General features: G+C 35.7%; 2 protein-coding genes across 2 annotated transcripts; one reads left to right on the top strand and one right to left on the bottom strand.

The window, feature by feature from the left end:
* The first annotated feature begins 1,073 nt into the window (after positions 1–1,073).
* LOC137015103 (MHC class I polypeptide-related sequence B-like) lies at positions 1,074–4,588 on the top strand. Its single transcript, XM_067379803.1, has 6 exons — positions 1,074–2,712; positions 2,833–3,099; positions 3,415–3,693; positions 3,773–3,889; positions 4,056–4,088; positions 4,173–4,588. Exons 1-6 carry the CDS (start codon positions 2,538–2,540, stop codon positions 4,223–4,225), a joined length of 924 nt encoding a protein of 307 aa, XP_067235904.1. The 5' UTR covers positions 1,074–2,537; the 3' UTR covers positions 4,226–4,588.
* A 6,190-nt stretch (positions 4,589–10,778) lies between these two features.
* Positions 10,779–11,341, bottom strand: LOC137015616 (hereditary hemochromatosis protein homolog). Its single transcript, XM_067380664.1, has 2 exons — positions 10,981–11,341; positions 10,779–10,888 (listed from the first exon to the last, which is right to left on the bottom strand). The coding sequence occupies exons 1-2, from the start codon at positions 11,339–11,341 to the stop codon at positions 10,779–10,781; spliced, it is 471 nt and encodes a 156-aa protein (XP_067236765.1).
* Between the last annotated feature and the right edge of the window lie 7,305 nt (positions 11,342–18,646).

Raw genomic sequence — 18,646 nt, 5'->3', positions numbered from 1 at the left:
TGTGAATCATCTACAGTGTATAACATCATCATAAAATTCTGAGAAACTGGAGAAATTTCTGTGTGTAAGGGACAAGGCCGAAGACCTTTATTAGATGCCCGCGGTCTTTGGGCACTCAGACGACACTGCATCACTCATCAGCATGATTGTGTCAATGACATTACTAAATAGGCCCAGGAATACTTCCAGAAACCACTGTTGGTAAACACAATCCGCTGTGCCATCTGCAGATGCCAACTAAAGCTCCATCATGCAAAAAGGAAGCCATATGTGAACATGGTCCAGAAGTGCCATTGTGTCCTGTGGGCCAAGGTTTGTTTAAAATTGAAAAGTGGAAAAAAAAAAGTGTTCTATGGTCAGACGAGTCTAAATTTGACATTCTTGTTGGAAATCACAGACGCCGTGTCCTCTGGGCTAAAGAGGAGGGAGACCTTCCAGCGTGTTATCAATGTTCAGTTCAAAAGCCAGCATCTCTGATGGTATGGGGGTGCATACGTGCATACGGTATGGACAGCTTGCATGTTTTGGTAGGCACTGTGATTGCTGAAAGGTATATAAAGGATTTAGAGCAACATATGCTCCCAACCAGATGATGTCTATTTCAGGGAAGGCCTTGTGTATTTCAGCAGGACAATGCAAAACCACATACTGCAGCTATTACAACAGCATGGCTTTGTCATAGAAAAATACAGAAAAATACGTTAAAGATGACCACAAACTCTTCAGCAGCTGAAAAACTATATCAGGCAAGAATGGGACCAAATTCCAACACCAAAACTCCAGAAACTCATAACCTCGATGCCCAGACGTCTTCAAACTGTTATGAAAAGAAGAGGAGATGCTACACCATTGTAAACATGCCCACGTCCCAACTATTTTGAGACCTGTAGCAGGCATTGAATTTGAAATGAGCTCATTTTGTGCATAAAACTGTAAAATATCTCGGTTTAAACTTTTAGGTTATCTATGTTCTATTGTGAATAAAATATTGGCTCATGTGATTTGAAAGTCTTTTAGTTTTCATTTTATTCAAATTAAAAAAAAAAAAAAACGTCCCAACATTTGCGGAATTCAGGTTGTAATTAGAATACGAAAAGTGGGAAAATCAAAATGTATATGAAACTGAATGTGATAAGAATATGAACATTTGTGGGAAAAGACAATCTAAACATTTATTGTGTGTTCTGTTGAGAATACATTATTGTGTAACTGTATCGCACATTATAAACTTTAAAATAGTATTCTACACATTACATAATAAATGTTACAAGAGCCTTTTAACAACATTTCACTAACTACAAAGATACAAGATTAGAGATAGATTACAAGTGTACATATTCATGGTGTAAAATAAATTCTCACAAAATGAAAAAACAAACACACCAGGATGTTTTATCTTTCTTAAGCCAATCATGTTATTTTACCTATAAACCTTATGAATCTGATGTTGCTGAAAAGGAAGTTCAGATAGTTAGTAAATAGTAATTTCAATCAAAGATACAGTTAATGTAATGTTGAAATTAAAATTAACATGATAAACACTAACTAATACTCAGCAATGAGAGACAGGAAGTGCATGGCTTATGTAGGGTGTGTGATTGGCTGCAGCTGTGTGTGTGTAATCAGTGCAATGGATGATGGGAAATGTAGTCCAGGTGAAGTGCAAAAGTGTGGATGCAGCATCAAAAAAACGTTTTCAGCTATCATCAATTAAAACAACCTGCTTCATGTAAAATAAATCACCTTTTTTTAGATTACCGATATGAAGGGTGTCTTCACTTCACTGTGAGTGAACATGGTTTAAACATTTTTCAAAATTATTATTCATTATTCATTGTGTAAAACCAAACATTTCATATGTTTATGAATATTACTTAATCATTGAGTATATTTATATAAAGCAACTTAAATAAAGCAAAAAAAGAAAGTATCTCATTTTCTCTCTGTCGATTTTTAAAAAACATTTCCTGTTTCACATTATATTATTCTAAAATTAATGTTTGTTTTTTTCAGTCAAGCTTCCTCCACAATTATGCCTCGGCCCTCAGACAATATTTGAGATTAAAATAAAAGTGAAATCTATTATCTATAGATTCCTGTGCTTTTAAGTGTATAACATTGTAACCTTTAAACTGCCTGATATATCTCTCATGTTAACTGAGATTTGTCCAGGAAATAAAACCTGAAACTTGTTTGACTTGTTACAAACCTTGTTCCTGGCCTCATTCGCTGACTGCTGCTGTAGACTAAAGACATCTTTTTACCATCTTGAGAACAGCATGATATTTTTATATTTTCTGTGTGTGCTGTCATTTCCAACAGCTGTTTTTACAGGTAGGATTTGCCTTTAAATCGGGTGTAGTGCAAGTGTTGTATATTTTAATTGCATATTTTAATTATGTATACTGTTACAGATTACTGATTGTAACTGAAAATGTCTTTTCTTGTCACTGTTTCTCACAGGTTCTCACTCCTTGCAGTTCTTTGTAACTTTAATTAAAAGAGAGAAACCATTTCCTGAATGTAGTGGCATATGTATGTTGGACGGTATTACAGTTGGATCTTATGATTCAGAGACGAGAAGCTACATTCCAAGAGGAAATACTACAAATGAAGATGAGGAGGTTGATCTCATAAATTATGGCATAAGGGAACATATACAACCTTTAATTTTGCGAAGAGTTTCAAGAATGTTTAAGAACAAAACAGAAGGTAAGTTCAACTGGAAAACATACAAGTGACATTGAGACAATTTTTTGCATGAATCAATGCATGCAACTGAAATGCTAATATCGTTGTGGGATTTGTTCAGAGTATTCTTTATCTTAACAGGTCCTGTAGTTTATCAGATGATGGGTCTGTGTGAAGCATCAGAGAATAACAAACCTGGGCAAATGATCATTAAGCTTGGTTCTGAAGGCTCCACTACAGATGAAATATGTCTTATTGATAACACAATAACATATCAAGGAATAGAAAAAATGACAGCACTACGTCTAGAGATATTCAAATGGCATTTTGTGACTTTACACTACCCACGCTGCACAACAATTCTTAGAAAATACCTTAAAAAGAGAGGAATTCAAGGAAAGAGGAGAGGTAAGCATCCATTATGTTTCTCTCCTGTCTTTTGGCCACTTTCTTTTCAGCTTATGGGGTGTTTTGAGTCATGGTTACAAAGAAAGACACACAAAAAGATAAAAAAATAGCTGAAAATTAAACCATGAATGAGTGAATGCTTATAACCTTCACTGATAAGGTCAAATTATATTACTTTTAAGAATTTATCAAATGTTTTGGAAAGACTCTATATATTTATTTCTCTATTTCTGCAGTGTCATAAGTCTAGTATTAAATTGTATCATTTATTATATAAAAGAATATTCCCATATTCATTAGTCATTTTTTCCACAGTGAAACCGCGAGTCAGACTCATTCAGAAAGCAAACTCAGATTCTGGAGGGTTTCGTGTGAGTTGTTTGGCGACAGGATTTTACCCTCGTCACATCAACCTGACCCTGTTCAGAGATGGACAGCCTGTATCTGATCATGAGATCACTGGAGGAGATCTGCTGCCCAATGGTGACGGGACGTACCAGATGAGGAAGAGTCTGGAGATCAGTGCAGACGAACACAAATACACCTGCTCTGCCACACACCTCAGTCTGGACAACAAACTGGACGTTGATTTCGGTAATGAGGTGTAAAACAAACAAATTGCAAATGCATGTGTAAACTGTTTGTGACCATTTCAACATTTTTGATTTTTCAGAATTTGATCCTGGTGAACCATTTAAATCAGTGATTCTCCCAGTGCTGATAGTTTTGGCTCTGATGTTGGTGTTTGGAACTGGAGCCATCATATATAAATGCAGGAGGAGACAAGCAGGTAGCATCTACAAAATAAAAATGATCCATTTGGTCTATAGATGTGATGCATTAGATAAATCCTAAGTTTTTTGTTTGTTTCTTTGTTTGTTTTGGTTTTTTTGTGATACAACATTTGAATGACATTAATAATTCTGCTGGGTTTTTTTTTTACTTTCTTTTTATAGCTTCATCTAAAAGTGATTATTCTGCTACTTCTAGTGAGTATTTATTTTTTATCTCATAAAAAGCTCACTAATTCTGCTCAGTAATTAAAGTGAAAATTAATTTTGTTTTTAGCAAAGTAATGAAACAACATCAACACATAAAACACAACAGGGGCCCCACAGATGAGTGAAACATCTCTGAACTAGAAAATTAATGATCTACAAGGATGACTTTTAATATAAAAACAATAGGATTTTTGGGCAAATGTACTTTATTGTTAATATTAATGTTAGTGAGTCTAAATATTTACATTCTTTAAATTCTTGTCTGACTTGTTTTTTATATGTATCTTTATATTTTATTTTGTGAAGATTTGTGATTATACATGCTTGGTACATGATTATTATCATTATTTTGTATGTATTATTTTCATTAACATGTCCGTATTCCTGACAGTTGGCACCACATACCTGGAAACCATTTGCAGAGTGTTTCTTATACAGTATAACAGGGAGGGCAGTTGTGCTACATATGACAATACTTCTTGGTTAATGACAGTGCAATAATTATATGATGAACACCATCAACTTATAATTTAAAGTCAATATTTGTTTGTATTGGATATGTACAGTGTATATTTGATAAATAAAATTCATTGTTTTTTCCCCAAATGTTGGAACTCAAAGAGATTTATTTTGTGTCATCTCATCTTCATTTTACAGATCTATAAGTAGCCAAAAGTTAGACCAATAACAATGTATTTTTTCAATGTTTGGTTATTTCACCGCTGCCTGGAGCAATCTGTGTTAATTTTGCAAATGCATACTGAGTAATTGCAAATTACATCTTTAGCAGCGCTCAGATACATAACACCTACCACATGATAAATCGATAACCACCTCTGGGCCTCATTCTTGCTTCAGTTCTGGCCCAGTTATGGCTGGGTCCCCAGCCCAAAACTGTCTGTAATAAACTATCTGCAGTGTCAAACAATGCGATACAATTAACACTCTATGGTACGCAATATATCAATGAGGAAAAAATTATTTTTGTTGTTTTTCCTACTTAAAACTGGACACGTAATATCGAAAAACATTCACGCTTTTCATTTATTTCATCATTTTTAAAACGTTTGTTGCCTCAAGGCAACATTGTACCACAATGGACAAATTGAAATATTTGATATTTTCATGTTGAAAAAAGAAACATATTTATTGAAAACATCAATTTCTTTAACCAGACACTTGAACAAATAAATTTATCCAGTTTTTATTGTATTACAAATTTCATATTTAATAAAAAGTAACATTAACATTTCATATTCAGCTGTTGTTACGGAAGTATACTCAGAACACAGAGATATCGGTAAACAGGGCGTTTATTGACAACAATGGAGTTGGAGCAGAATAGCAGGTGAGTAAACTGAACAATGATACTTTAGCAAAGAGGATGTAGATGATGACATCAGTCTTTATCGTACAGGTCCTTGAGATCATGGATGAGCAGATGGAAGATGTACACACACACACACACATACACACTCTATGGACGGTGAATACACACACAGAAAAAAAGGATGACGATGACAAGGAAAACGCACAGGAGGAACACAGGAGGTAAGTACTGGTAGACACTGGAGAATCAGGGAATGACTCCATTACATGCAAATGAGACCGGACGCTGGATCGAGGTGAGGTGTGTGCTTATATATCCAGCGTGATGAGTGTGCTGATGAGTGGCAGATGTGTGAGACCAGTACTCTTGTGAAGAAGTGTGCTGTGATTGGTTGGTGAGGGAGCCTGGCTGATCTGTGACAGCTGTTGCTCTCAAGCAACATTGTATACCATCGTGGAACATAAGTATTACCAAACCATCATATCATTATGTTATCATATCAAGTTATCATATATGTCTTCATCCTCATCTCCATCTTTGTTCTAACTCTCACTCTCTCCCTGACGGATTGTCACTATGACCTCATCTTCCTCATCACAGTATGACCCCTCATCATCACCCTCATCAACTGGCAGTGCTACCTGTTGTTTTATACCTTTTTGAAGTGCTATAGAAAATGTGCAGATCATAATATATGCAGATATATTATGTGAATTACCAGAGGTGGAAAGTCCAGGGGTCAGAAAGTAAAAGTCCTGCCATAATTTTATTCCAACTCGCTAAGGCGGTGGTAAAGTTAATGAGATAATTAAGTGATTAATTGAGTGATGATTGACCATGATTGAAGACACCTGATGATAACTTGCTCTCCACCGACTGTGCTGACCAAAAGCACGATAGGAAACGACTTGCTGACGACACAGCTTAAAGCTTATTGGTTTAAACAACTGTGATGTATTGATCTGATTTAAAATGTTTGATTTTAAAACTCTAATATCATGTTTTTATGTGTAAAAATAATGTGTGAATATTCCCAAACTCTCTGACACAGTGATCTCTCTATGGGTTATGCGAACGTTGTCATTTATAAAAAAAAATATATATAAAAACATGTCTATAATTAAAGTAAAAATAATTGATACAGACATCTTTCGAATGGAAATAAATATCAAGTACTTTGGGTGTATGGTTCATTATGTTTATTTTCATATAAAAGCAACAGAACTCAAATTACATCCAGTTTATCAGCAACACAGCGCAGGAGTGTGAATCCCGCGATATCCGCCTTTGATCTCGCAGGTGTCTGATGCACTACGAGAACGGAGAATTGTCCGTCTTGCCTGCACTTTTTTCACTCCTCCCCTCACTGCAGCCGCCTACTCTTGGCTGAACTTCAGGCGAGGCTAGGCGCATCTCAAACAAACCTATTATTGATTACAGCAGAACTGTGATTCTAAAGCAGAAGATCACACAATTAATCACTTATTTATCTCATTAACTTTAACACTGCTTCAGCTGGGTGGAATAAAAATATGGCAAGACTTTTACTTTCTGACCCCTGGGCCCTCATTTATCAACAGTGCGTAGAAAAGGTTCTATATTTTGTCCAACGAATGAAATTTAGAATGTGCCTAAGTCCAAGAAAATCCGCATTTATCAAACGTGCGCACGCAGTTCTTACGCACATGAGTAAGCAATCATTGTTGATAAATCCCACATGTGCGTAAGTGCCATGCTCGTTCACGTTCAAGGTCATTAACATTCGGAAACGCCTCCAATGAACCATATATGGTGACAAAACTTCCCTTTAAAAGTCACGTGATTGTGTTTTTTCCACACCGCAATAATAGCAAAGAGAGCTCTTGTCAAGCAGATCAGCATGATCTTGGAAATGTGCTCTCTGGAGCGCATTGTTTGCAAAGTCTTCCAATAATGCAATATAAAATAAAGATAAAGTTAATTTTTACTTAAGTTTTTCCACACATAAACTATTTAAGTAAATTTCAAATATGGGTTTAAGTTACTCTACTTAACTAAGATAAGTAAAATTATAAGTAACTTTAACAGTAAAAAGTTGAGTAATTCCTATTTAGTTTAAAACTCTCTTGCAATACATTTTACACAAAACAATAGAACACTGAATAAAACCATGCTCTTGATGTGTATGCTTTTACTTGAAAACATCTAAGCAGATAATATGAAACATATTGTGTAGATCTCCACATTAAAAGATAATGCTATAGTTGAACACAGACACCTCAATACTTGGTACACAACACACAATGACGGTAACATTCGATGGAACATTTTTGAGCGTGATTGTGGCATTTTGAGTAGAAAATGAGCTCCAAATGTTACAAAATGTTAAGTTACTAAACCTAACCACAAAAGCAATGATAAAACAGTGTAAAAACAGCTGGAAAACAGAAAAAAATTGACCTCATTAATTATTCAAGGCCCAGTGCATGATGGGGACACCAGTATCAAAAAAGTTGAGTAGTTTTACTTAATTTTATAATGTTGATGTTTACACTGTAATTTCTACAAGCTTAAATTGAGTACTACTAAATAACTTGCATTTGTTTTGTTTTGGTTTTTTTTTTTCTGTATTATTTACTTAACCATAATTTTTTTTTTTTTTTTTTGTTGTTTTTTTACAGTGACACCAATTACGCACTGTGTGTAAAACTAGACAATTGATAAATTGAGTGTTTTATAAATAAAGGAAACACAGGACGTTGCTTGCTTAATGCATACTGTGACACTCTTAAATGATTTGTGTGTGTAGTGTCACTATTCTACCACTAGATTATCTGCGTAAGCATGCTCAGAGGTGTGCTTATATTTACACACATTTCTACCTTTAAGTACAAGTTGGTGAATCCCACACTTTGCGTGAAACTGTTCTTACGCACTCACTACGCACAAATCTGTCTGTACGCACCATTGATAAATGAGGGCACTGGACTTTTCACCTCTGCTTCTAACACATCAACTTTGAGGAGAAAATGTTCACTTGATGCCTAATATATCCCACCCACTAACAGGTGTCGTGATGAAAAGATAATCAGTGTTATAATATAATAGTTATAATATATTAAGTTGTGTTTGTTTTCTTCAGAATGAAAAGTGTGCCTCAGTAAAATTGAAGTAAAAAATATAATGTTCAATACACTGTAAGTTGAGTTTACTTAAGTTTCGAAACTGATTGTCTTATTTTTGCAAAGCAAACTTAAAGAAAAAACTTAAGTTAATAATCTGCTAAAAGTAAAGGAAGCAACCTCTTCCCAAGTAAATTAAGTAATAAATATCAAGTTAGTTTAATGTCAATTCTAGTTAACCTACTCTAGAATATTAATTAGTCTTACTTAAGATTTGATTGTAAGATTAGTGGAGGAATTCCGTTTAACTAAAAGTGTTATATTGTGTTCTGTAAACATCTTAAATACTATTATTCTCAACATGGTTTTAATCTGCCATTTTAAGCTAATTTAGTTTAAATAAAATTTAAGTGTTACCATTGTTGTGGTTTGCATGCTGAATGTTGAAATCTGTGTGTGACTCAAGCACTATCAGTTGCAAGGTAATGTTACAAATTCCCAATCAAACGTTTCACAAGATAGTCATAACATGTAATCAATGTACAATAAGAGATCAGATTACCTTTTAAAACCACAAACTGTGACTTCTCAATGCACAGCTGCACCAAAATGAAAAAAAAAAATACAAAATCCCTTTTTTATGTAATTTTATATGTATTTTTTATGAAGTCATTATGAATATTTTTTTGTAATTTTACTCCAATTATGTTAGTTATAATAACTATCCTAATATCTCAGTTAAAACAATTTGCAGTAAAGTTTTGGTTAAAATCAAGTACTATGTTTTTGATTTTACAGTGTGTTGAGCATGTTGATCTCTGTGTTCAAGAAACTAACTGGAAATTCAAGTTTGTCCATGTCTTAACCATGCCTTAAATACTTTGAGTTTCCTTTTTGTATAATCAGTGTAGCTGAAATGTTTTGTTCATTTGTATGACTAACTCGTATAGTAGCATAGTTTTTTAATCATGCATGTTACTTTTGGGCCATTTTGTAAACACACCAACTGTTGTAGATATGGGGGTTATGTTTATTTAGTTTTAGTTTCCATCTTTATTTAACAACAGACATCTTGAATTAGAACAACTTAAAGAATGTGAATAACACACTGTGGTAACTCAGTGGGAAAAGTGTGTAAAATCTCTGTACTGTACAGTGCTGACTTGTTCTGCTTCTTTCTATCTATTCTATCTCTTTATCTATGTATCTAAAATGCAAGTAGAGCAAGTATTGTTATTGACATTCAGACTAAAGGTCTCCTTTGAAAATGATGTGAACCAATAGCAGGTAAAAGTAACATTAACCACAACCCAGCCAGTACAGCATGGTGGGACCCAGATGGGTGTCATCTGGGCTGTCTAACTGGGGCCCAGACATTTTTGTCCACGGTTTCCATGGAGGCCCCACATGGGTTATCCCAGATGAAATGAACACTGCTCAGTGTGCACACTACAGGCTGTTAAATGTAACACAGAAACATGCTGGAGTTAATGAGATAATTAGATGATAACGAGCAGAATCACTGAAGGACAACAAGAACTACTACTTCAGCCACAGCCTTCGATGAAATCAACTGAAGATAAAAGACATTAAATCTCTCAAGATCTGATTAAACATCTCCACAAACAGCATTACCGTTACTAGACAACGTGCTTAACACCAGTGGATGTTCTGAGAATGTTCTGGGAACGTAACATTTCTAGCGGGGTAACCAGTCACCTAATGTTCCCAGAACGTTCAGAGACGGTCACAATGTGGAGTTCTTTTAAGGTTTGGGGAACGTTATTTGATGGACCTTCAGGGAACATTCAGGACGTTCTGGGAATGTTTAGGGGACTATTACTATAGGACGTTCTGTTAACTTCTCAAATGTTCTCTATGTAACGTTCTTGCATGACCATAAAATAACCAAAATAGAACGTCCCCTTAAACTCATATCGGGAATGTCATTAAATGACCAAGGACCGTGTGGGAATGTTCAGTTAATGTCCCAAATGTCCTCTTTGTAACATTCTTTTTTGACCATAAAATAACCAAATTGGAACGTCCCCCTAAAGTCATATAAGGAACCTTGAACTGCAGCACTTTCATTACCAAAAGAGAACGTTTTAGGAACGTCCCGAATGTTCTGTAAAGGTTCGGAATTTTCATCACCTTTTGAGAACTTTTAGGGAACATGGCGCAATGTCCCGAGAACGTTGCCTTCTATGTGGGAATAGACCTTTTTTCAGTTCTTATACCTGCATGTCATCTTTTCCATGAAGTTATAGCAGCTGCTACTCCAAACACCAACATCAGAGCCAAAACCACCAGAACAGAAGGAATCACTGATTTAAATGGTTCCCCGTGATCATACTCTGAAACATGAACCACAGACTGAGAGATTGACTTTAATGGGTTTTTTAATTTTTTTTTTTATTGTTAAATAGTTTTCTGTAAGAGCTCATACCCAAAGTGACGTCCAGTTTGTTGTCCAGATTGAGGTGTGTGGCAGAGCAGGTGTATTTGTGTTCGTCTGCACTGATCTCCAGACTCTTCCTCATCTGGTACGTCCCGTCACCATTGGGCAGCAGATCTCCTCCAGTGATCTCATGATCAGATACAGGCTGTCCATCTCTGAACAGGGTCAGGTTGATGTGACGAGGGTAAAATCCTGTCGCCAAACAACTCACACGAGACCCAGAAGACAGTTCTTTCTGGAGAAGCCTGACTCTTTGCCTGGCAAGGCCAGACTGATATATATCTAATCTTCTACAAGATATATCTGGTCGGTCCGCCCTTCGAGTCAACTCAGCGTACTGTGCAATCATATTTGTTTATTTCAGTGACGCAAACAGCGTCACTCTAGTACGGCAAAAGTCCCTTCAATATCGAGCAGAGCAGACCATAGGCGTTTCTCAATGTCAAGGAAGGATCCTTGGAAGCCAGAATTTCGAGGATGCTACGTCATCGGCATCCGTCAAAGGACTGTTCCAATGTCGAGGATCCTCGGAATTTCTAACAAGGACTGAGTCCTTCGTTCGAAAAATATCCCATACACAGGAAAGGATGCATATGTGTAGCCTTTGCGCTCTCAAATCACCCACAATCCTATGCGTGGCAGCTTTGCAATCTTGTTCAAAAATGTTTAAAAAAATGTTGGACGTTAGCGGGCAATATGCTTTCAAATGTAAATATATATACGTTACCAAACATTTGCTATAACTGTAGTAAATATGTAAAATAAATAAAGTTTAACGTTTAAATGCCAGTACAAATTACTACCGTATTGATATTATAAATTATACAAATTACGTTATTGATGGCTAACTGAACCGGACCGTCATTTAACAGTTGTTAGCTTGGTTGCCGTCACCGGCATTTCTTTTATAAATAACTACTTAAGTTGTCCAAAGTAATTTAATGTAAATATTATACCATTATACCATTCACAGTGTTATTCATAGCTTTCTCGTCTTTTTTAACAGGGACCAAGGAACAAACCCAGCCAGCACAGCATGGTGGGGCCCAGATGGGTGTCACCTGGGCTGCCTAACTGGGGCCCAGACATTTTTGTTTCCATGGAGGCCCCACATGGGTTAGCCCAGATGAAATGAACACTGCTCAGTGTGCACACTACAGGCTGTTAAATGTAACAGAAACATACTGGAGTTAATGAGATAATTAGGTGATAACGAGCAGAATCACTGAAAGACAGAGAAACAACAACTATGACTTCAACCACAACCTTCGATGAAATCAACTGAAGATAAAAGACATTAAATCTCTCAAGATCTGATTAAACATCTCCACAAACAGCATTACCAGCTTCACTTAGTCCTAACCAGACTGACTTTATTTCTGACATTCATCTACAAAAGTTGTTATTGAGAATTACCAGAGGTTTAGATGTTGATGATTTGTTGAAAATACGTTTGTTTTGATGTCACCGTGATCGAGGTCAGTGCTTACTTCAGTTAGGCAGTTTGACTCTTGACTGTTTTAGTGTTTCTCTGGCTGTTCGTTGTGGCAAGAAAAAAAAGAGACAATATGGTCAGCTACTAAATGATAAAAATATAGCCATCATTTAGTGGTTAAACTCACTGATCTAATGACTGAACTTTTTATGAACAAAAAGTGGTTAACTTTTCTTGAGTTACAACAATAAAAATGTCTTAATCAGAAAGTTTGAGAAATATATTGTTCACTAAACACTTCATACCTCCTGCAAGATTCACATACACAGATATCAAGAATCAGCATATGAATCTCAACAATGGTGACATGCTTCATGCCGCAATGCATTCTTGGAGTCATGGATGAATTTTGTATGAGGCACCCAGAATGCATTGCAGCATGAAAGCATGTCACCATTGTTGAGCATCATACGCTGATTCTTCATGTCTGTGTGTGAATAAATCTTGTAGGTGTTTTCAGATTTATTAATCTGATCTGTTTTTTGTAATTTTCTTTTTTTAGTTGTTCTGGAAAAGATATGTAGATATATAATATAAATAATACTTTTTCATATAAAGCTCAGTCATTAGATCAGTGAACAAAGACATAACATGATGACAACTAATCATATCACTGAACAGCTGAAATCAACTAAATACATTGGTTCTTGCTTTTCTTGCCATAACAAACAGCAAGAATGATCTTGATTGGCTAAGAAAAATCCACACATGGACAGATAGTCAGAAGCATATATCCATTTGTCAGGATGCTGACGAGGGGACCCTGGAATCGGATTAAGGTACTGGATGTCCTTTTGGGGTCATGACTGGTGTCTGCTGGTCTCAAGCAGAGTGCCAGTTGTCCACCAGTACAAAGGACCTGCACAGAACACTAGCGCACATACACAGATACACGTTTCGCAGCTTCTTCGAGGTTGAAGTTGATCTGAGCTCTGCTCTGAGCAGGAAACTTTCCCAAAACATACTGATAACATGTCCCAGATAGCATCAATGATCGAAATAATGTTGAATCAATGTTAAATTTCAACAAAAATTTAATCAATGGTGATGACATTGAATCAATGTTACAATGTGATGTTGGTTCAACATCATGCTTACACTCTCAGAAAATGAAACACAATTCCAACTGATTTAAAGCCACAAAGCCTGAAATCAACTGAAGATAAAAGAAGACAACACATCTCTTAAGATCTCAGCAGAAATTCTTTTTGAGAATTAACAGAGATTTAGATGTTGATGTTTTATTGAAAATGTTTGGTCACCATTTTGGTGGTCAGTGGTTCCTTTAGTTGGGCAGTTTGACTCTTGGCTTTCAATGACGAAAGATTGATATAATTTTCATCATAAAACAAAAACAATCACACACAGACATCAAGAATCAGTGTATGAATCTTAACAATGGTGAGATGGTTCATGCCGCAATGCATGCCGGGAGTCATGAGTTGTATACTATGGTGGCTCCCAGCATGCATTGCGGCATGAACCATGTCACCATTGTTAAGATTCATACGCTGATTCTTGATGTCTGTGTGTGTCAAGTTTTTAAAATTTGCACTTTTCAGAATGTCTGATCTGTAGCAAGAAAACATTGTTAGTGTATATAACCTATTAAAAACAAATATACACTTTTGCTCTTGATAGTAAATGATTAGTAAATGATTTTGCTCTATAATGATGAAAACTATATCACGCATTTATTTTGTTTCTGTTTTTTTTTGCTGCAAATGATGTGTTTTGGTAAACACTGTTACAAAGACCACAAACTCACACAAAAAGCCAAGAGTCATACTGCCCAACTAAAGGAACCATTGACCACCAAAATGGTGACCAAACATTTTCAATAAAACATCAACATCTAAACCTGTTAATTCTCAAAAATAACTTCTGCTGAGATCTTGAGAGATTTAATGTCTTCTTTTATCTTCTGTTGATTTCAGGCTTGTGGCTTTAAGTCAGTTGTAGTTGTGTTTCATCTTCTGAGAGTGGAAGCATGATGTTGAACCAACATCATATTGTAACCCTGATTCAATCCCATTACCATTGATTTTTTGTTGAAATTTAACATTGATTCAAAATTAATTGAGGGTGCAAAAGTGACATTGATTCAATGTCATTACCGTTGACACATTAACATTAACGTTATTTCGATCATTGATGCTATCTGGGGTACTTTTCTCAGTAAGAGGTACAGACAATATTCAAAATTATTTTCTATTATTTGAAAAGGAAAATAAATGCTTTAACATACATTGAAGAAGTCATTCAAATTATTTAACAGAAAGATAAATGTTGATTAATAACTTAAAGGATATACAGGTGCTGGTCATATAATTAGAATATCATGAAAAAGTTGATTTATTTCACTAATTCCATTCAAAAAGTGAAACTTGTATATTATATTCATTCATTACACACAGACTGACATATTTCAAATGTTTATTTCTTTTAATTTTGATGATTATAACTGACAACTAAGGAAAATCACAAATTCAGTATCTCAGAAAATTAGAATATTACTTAAGACCAATACAAAGAAAGGATTTTTAGAAATCTTGGCCAACTAAAAAGTATGAACATGAAAAGTATGAGCATGTGCAGCACTCAATACTTAGTTGGGGCTCCTTTTGCCTGAATTACTGCAGCAATGCGGCGTGGCATGGAGTCGATCAGTCTGTGGCACTGCTCAGGTGTTATGAGAGCCCAAGTTGCTCTGATAGTGGCCTTCAGCTCCTCTGCATTGTTGGGTCTGGCATATCGCTTCTTCCTCTTCACAATACCCCATAGATTTTCTATGGGGTTAAGGTCAGGCGAGTTTGCTGGCCAAATAAGAACAGGGATACCATGGTCCTTAAACCAGGTACTGGTAGCTTTGGCACTGTGTGCAGGTGCCAAGTCCTGTTGGAAAATGAAATCTGCATCTCCATAAAGTTGGTCGGCAGCAGGAAGCATGAAGTGCTCTAAAACTCCCTGGTATACGGCTTCGTTGACCTTGGACCTCAGAAAACACAGTGGACCAACACCAGCAGATGACATGGCCAGAGGTGGAAAGTCCAGGGGTCAGAAAGTAAAAGTCCTGCCATATTTTTATTCCACCCACTGAAGCATTAATGAGATAAATAAGTGTTTAATTGAGTGATGATTGACCATTACTGAAGACACCTGATGATAACAAGCAGAATCACCAAAGGAGAAAATCACTATTTTTAAGTTACCATCATCGAGGTCAGGGTTTGCTTTAGTTGACCTGGTCCCACTTTATATTAATATTATATTGTACTTACTTTAAATAAGTAAGTATAATAAGTAAAATGTACTTATTGGGTTCATATTGAATTGCGAAACGCTTTTGCTGCTATTGAGGTGGGATACGGATAAGGTTAGGGAAAGCTTTGGTGGTATGGGTAGGTTTAAGGTTAGGGGTAAGGTGTAAGGGTTGGTCAACAGTGTAATTATAGATGTAATTACATGCTGGTATTTTTAAAATATAAGTACAATGTAAAAACATCTATGTACACAATAATTGCACTGTATCAAATGATTAATTTAAATGTAAGTACATAGTAGTTAAGGCCACTTAATATAAAGTGGGACCGTTGAGCTCTTGACCCTTGACTTTTTAATATTACATTTTGTTTGGGCAGTTTTAACTACATTAACGCCTACCAGACAAGCAAAGTTAAAAGATGATCAGGTGTTGTTGGTTATGTTTTCACATAATCATTATTTGATCTGAATCACTGAACTCATTTAGATCCCAATCTGAATTAGATTTACATTATTGATTACAGCAGAAGATCAACTTTATCAATACAAAAATATTTTTTTTTTTTAAATGCTGAATTTAAAAAAAGTTTAATTTAGACACACAGACATCAAGAATCAGCCTGTGAATCTCAACAGTGGTGAGAGTAATAAAGCATTTTGCAATGCATTCTGGGTGCCACCAATCAAAATTCATCCATGCCTCCCATCATGCATTGCTGCATGAATAAATTATGAGATGAATTGTCTTAGTAATTTTCTTTATTCTCACTATTTAAATTTGGCTGTTTTTCTGTGACTTTTTAGTAGCTTGTTTTCTAATGTTCAGAGTTGATCTGTTGATCAGAATATGTTGTTTGTCACCATCGTTGAGATTCATACACTGATACTTGATGTCTTTGTGGGCCTTCTTTAGTGATCAGATTTCAAAGAAAAAAAATTATATTGTTAAAGCTAATCTTCTGCTGTAGAATCACAGTGTAGCTGTAATCAATAATGTAACTCAGAGATTGGGCTCTGTGAGTGTTATATGCTGTCCTTGACTATCTGCTTGTCCTCTGACTACAATTCTGCCTGTCCCCTGTACACCTGTTTGACCCTGCCTGTACGACTATGATTGTCAGTGATGGGAATAACGGCGTTATAAATAAACAGCATTACTTTTTTCAGTAACGAGTAATCAAACAAATTACTTTTTCTCCCGTTACAACGCCGTTACCGTTACTGGCAAAAAAATGGCACGTTACTATAATTGAGCTCACTGAAGCGGATTTCATCTGAGTAGACTCTCTCTCAGCCATAGGACCTGCAAAGTTTTTTTCTCTGGTGTGTGTTGGGGTTAGTCATACTCAAATATAATTTTAAACTGATAATAATGTTCGATGCTCTGTGTGTGTGTCTATGAGCATGCGAGCTGAGCGCAAGCTCAAACCAGAATACCCTTTGTGACATGCTGGATCGAAAAAACTGGTGTCGGCCCAAATTCGGCCCACATCTGGCACATGCGGAATGATGATCTGGCCCACATGTGGCAGGAATGATGGCACTTGGGCGGACCGCTCCTGTTTGCCAGATCTGGACCACAAGCAGGTTGGGGCCATAGAAATGCCAAATGTCAGCCAAGAGCAAAGAACTGGACCTTATCTGATCCACAAAATATTTATATATTATTTATAGAGTCATCTCAGCATTAACAATCCTGTTATCAAGCAGAATCACTGAAGGAAAGAAGGAAACAGAAAAAAAGAGATGAGCAGAAACACAAGAACTACAACTGACTTCAGTCACAGCCTTAGAGGAAATCAACTAAAGATAAAGACATGAAATCTCTGAAGATCTGATTAAACATCTCCACAAACAGCATTACCAGCTTCACTTATTACTAACCAGACTGACTTTATTTCTGTCACACGTCTACAGAAGTTCCTGCTGAGAATTAACAGAAGTTTAACTCTCATGTTTGTTTCATTCCAGGTTACCATGATGGTGATTGATGTTTCCATTAGTTGGCCTCTTAACTTATAACATATATGTCTTCTCTGACTGCTGTGGTAGTGTTTCTGTCAAGCACATTAGCAACATTAAACACAGTACCTCAGTAACTATTGATGATTTTGTAATCATCAAATAGCCTGTGAACAATACTGTGTCCAGCAATTAGCTGTCAAATAACCTGCTTCACTGAAGTCATAATAATTGAATATAGATGTTACTGCAAAATGAAATCCAGATGATTTGCAGAAATCACTTAGAAAATGAAAATAAATAAAAACACAAGGAGAACTATGTTGACAAACACAGATATCAGTAATCAGCATATGAATCTCAATGATTGTGACAATAAACAAAATATTTAGACAATCAGATCAGCTGCATAATGCTCTGATGCATTCTGGGAGTTTTGTACTATAGTACCCAGCATGCATTGCGGCTAAATGATGCTTTTAATTGTCACCATAGTTGAGATTCATGTGCTGATTCTTGATGTCTTAGTGTGTCATCTTAAAGTCCCTTTTTTTTTTAAATATTATTATAATTTCTGCAATACAGCTCAAGCTCATGTCACAGAAACACAGTGTTTGCGATGTTAGTGTATTAATGGCACAAAACTTTTTTCATCTAAACAACATCATTGATTAGCAAAATCACAAATGGCTAACGCCAACACCTGATCTCATTTCATTGTTATTGCTGTTGCTAATGTGTTTGGTAAACACACTATCACAACAGTCAAAAAAGACAGTTATATATGTATAAAGTTAAGAGGCCAACTAATGCAAACATCAATCACCATCATGGTAACCTCAAATGTAACAAACGAATTAAACTTGTTAATTCTCAAAAAGAGCTTCTGTAGATGAATGTCAGAAATAAAGTCAGTCTGGTTAGTAATAAGTG

Source organism: Chanodichthys erythropterus, chromosome 24 (assembly GCF_024489055.1).
Source record: "Chanodichthys erythropterus isolate Z2021 chromosome 24, ASM2448905v1, whole genome shotgun sequence".
In the NCBI taxonomy this organism is placed as follows: domain Eukaryota; kingdom Metazoa; phylum Chordata; class Actinopteri; order Cypriniformes; family Xenocyprididae; genus Chanodichthys; species Chanodichthys erythropterus.
Note: the sequence above shows the minus strand (reverse complement) of the source record. Positions and strands in the feature narration are given on the sequence as shown.